Source organism: Buceros rhinoceros, unplaced genomic scaffold (genome assembly GCF_000710305.1).
Source record: "Buceros rhinoceros silvestris isolate BGI_N320 unplaced genomic scaffold, ASM71030v1 scaffold809, whole genome shotgun sequence".
In the NCBI taxonomy this organism is placed as follows: Eukaryota; Metazoa; Chordata; class Aves; order Bucerotiformes; family Bucerotidae; genus Buceros; species Buceros rhinoceros.
In genome coordinates this window covers 638-3,507 of record NW_010433009.1, presented here as the reverse complement: position 1 = coordinate 3,507, position 2,870 = coordinate 638, and the positions used below count along the sequence as shown (strand labels likewise).

At 39.2% G+C, this 2,870-nt stretch overlaps 1 protein-coding gene across 1 annotated transcript in view; it reads left to right on the top strand.

Annotated features, from left to right (window-relative positions):
• The window catches only part of GPR158 (G protein-coupled receptor 158), a gene marked incomplete at its 5' end in the record, with an annotated part of 8,797 nt that extends 7,039 nt beyond the window's left edge, over positions 1-1,758 (top strand). The window contains one exon of the mRNA XM_010143947.1: positions 307-1,758. Coding sequence (XP_010142249.1) covers positions 307-1,758 — 1,452 coding nt within the window. The remainder of the gene's footprint in view (positions 1-306) is intronic.
• Positions 1,759-2,870: the final 1,112 nt, after the last annotated feature.

The following is a 2,870-nucleotide window of genomic DNA, read 5'->3' as shown; positions in this document are numbered from 1 at the left end:
AGCAGGAGAACATACACCACAGCATTGTGAAATCTGAAAAATACAGCATGAATGTACATGAATTGTGCATGCTGCATGATGCATAGCTGTGGAAGGTAACACATTTGTGCTTGAGGGTTGAACTTAATTTTAAAGTGATAAAAAATGAGATTCAAGCGTATGGGAAAATGGGATATTCATGATTTAGAAAAGAGCTAAATAAGTTTAATGCCATTTTAAGAGCAATGGGTAATGTATTCATCAGGGTACTTGTTTGACTAGACTTGCTCTGTACATACTAGTTTTGCCATTCACTTTGCTTTGCAGGATGAGTTGAAGAAACTATATGCCCAGCTTGAAATCTATAAAAGGAAAAAGATGATTGCTAATAACCCACATCTCCAGAAAAAAAGGTGCTCTAAAAAGGGCTTGGGGCGCTCAATAATGCGACGTATTACAGAGATTCCTGAAACGGTCACCAGGCAGTGCTCCAGGGATGAGAAGGACCTAATGGAGCACAGTGCTATAAAGAACATGGCCACACTGAGGAAGAACCCAGAGGATTCCATGAGTTCTGCAAAGCCAAAAGAAGAGACTTTGAAAAACAGAGTCTTTTCCTTAAAAAAGTCCCACAGCACTTACGATCATGTTAGGGATCAAACAGAAGAACCAAACAGCTTAACTACAGAAAGCACAGAAGTTACAGCTGCTGAGAATTCACTTCTGGACTCCTTGAATGGTAATAAATTAACCAAAAATGCAGCTGAAAAAGTTGAAGCAGTCTCCACTGAATCAGTCCCTTTGGTGTGCAAATCCGTAAGTGCACATAACTTAAGTGCCGATAAGAAGCCTCTGCATCCAAGAACATCCGTGTTACAAAAATCCCTCAGTGTTATTGCTAGTGCCAAGGAAAAGACTCTGGGACTAACTGGTAAAACACAAAGTCTAGAAGAAAGCACTAAACCTCATAAATCTCAGCAGAAGGGTAAGGAGGCCAGCAAAAAGCACTCCGCTGCCGATAAAGGAGAGCATAAGGATTCCCACCAGAAGAACTCCACCCCCTCTGAGGAAACAAAGAAAACCCATAAATCTGGAATTATGAAACAGCAAAGGGTTAGTCAAACACCTGCAAATCCAGACACAGGCCCAGGTAAGTCTCTGCACAAGGACAATTTCGACATAGGAGAAGTTTGTCCTTGGGAGATATATGACCAAACTCCTGGTCCTGTGCCTTCTGACTCTAAAGTTCAAAAACATGTGTCTATTGCTTCCTCAGAGCCAGAGAAAAACCACCCTTCCCAGCCAAAGGGGAAGACTCATAAGCTGAAGACTCCTGAAGGGTATCAACAGTCAAATCAAAAGAGCTCAGAGAAGGTGGAGGCAGCCACTTGGGAGACACAAGAGCAGACGGTCTTTGAAAATGAGAAAAAACAGTCAAATTCCAAGTCTCCGGTCTCCCCTGGACTGAAGTGTGAGAATGTTAATAGATATACAGCTAATACCTGTGCTGGGGAGCGGGAGGAGCTACCCCAGAAAGCAACAGAAAAGGAAAACCTCAATAAATTGGCAGAACAGAAAAAAAATGCCACTTCTGAGGGAAATATGCTTTCATCTGACTCCCATAAGCCAAGTAGTTACTTACAGCAACCTTTAGCATCTCGAGCTGAAGTCTGCCCTTGGGAGTATGATACGCCAGATTTACCAAATGCAGACAGAAGTGTAGCTTTATCGAACACCTCTGCTGTAAGCGCAAATAAAACAGCAACACCTCGAAAATAAGAGGCTTTGGACTGAGGAGAGTAACAACATTGAGACAAAAGACCACAGGAAAGACAGAGGGGACTTAGGCCAAAAGGATCTGAAAATTCCTAAGGAGCATCACTTAAATCAAGCGAATCAGCACTACAGTTAAGTAGGAGTTAGGCAAAATAAATTATCATTAATGTTGTTATAATTTATTTGTTGAGTGCCAACAATGTGATTAGCAGTGCCCAGAAAATGGTCCCTGCTCCAAGGATTTTACTGTGTCAAGGAAAGAAACCTGCCTTTGTGAAATCACTTCTCTTTTAAAAGAAAAAAAATACGGTGGTAACAAATGCACAGTGTAGATCTTAACCAGATTATTTCTGAATGCCGGCAACTGGCTTTAACTTGCCCTTGGGACTTTAAAGATCCAGCAGAAGCAGGGCACAGAAAGTGTCCTGGTGGCAAAAAGGGGTATCAATGAGCAGCTTGTTAAAATGACGACTTTTCACTTTATGTATTTAATCTAGATAGCACTGCTAACTCAATGCATCCCCAAAATACATTTTATATGATTGCTCTCATTTTCTTATTGCTGTGTGTTTAAGTACATTGTTGTGTCTCATATTAAAGCATTCCAGATTGTATAATTTTTGCAAATAACTTTGATATTATGTGACACAACAACGCATTTATGCAATCTGCAGATACTTTCTTCTAATTGCAAGTTAAAATACCTGCTGTAGACTTTTTTTTTATATATATATAGAATTGCAGTAATCTTTCACTGGCTATGGAAGCTGTAATTCATATCCGGAGATTCCTTGGGGCTTTGGAGAATTTTTTTTTTCCTTTCCTGTGATTTATATGGTGAATTTTTTTGTTTAGTCTCTGTTATTTGAATTTATAGTTTGATACTGTATTATTCAGGGGTTTTTTATGCAGTAAGTTACTTGTTATGCATTTCCCTGTTAATGCTCATAGACTTTGTTAATAGTGGAAATTCAGTCGTCTTAGCTGCATATTCTGGTAAGTCTTAGGACAACTTATCTGTTGTTTGTTACTAATTGGAAAATATCATCTAACAAACCAGAATTCTTATTTTAAACATAGATGGTAATGATCTTGTTCAGTATTTCATACTCAAT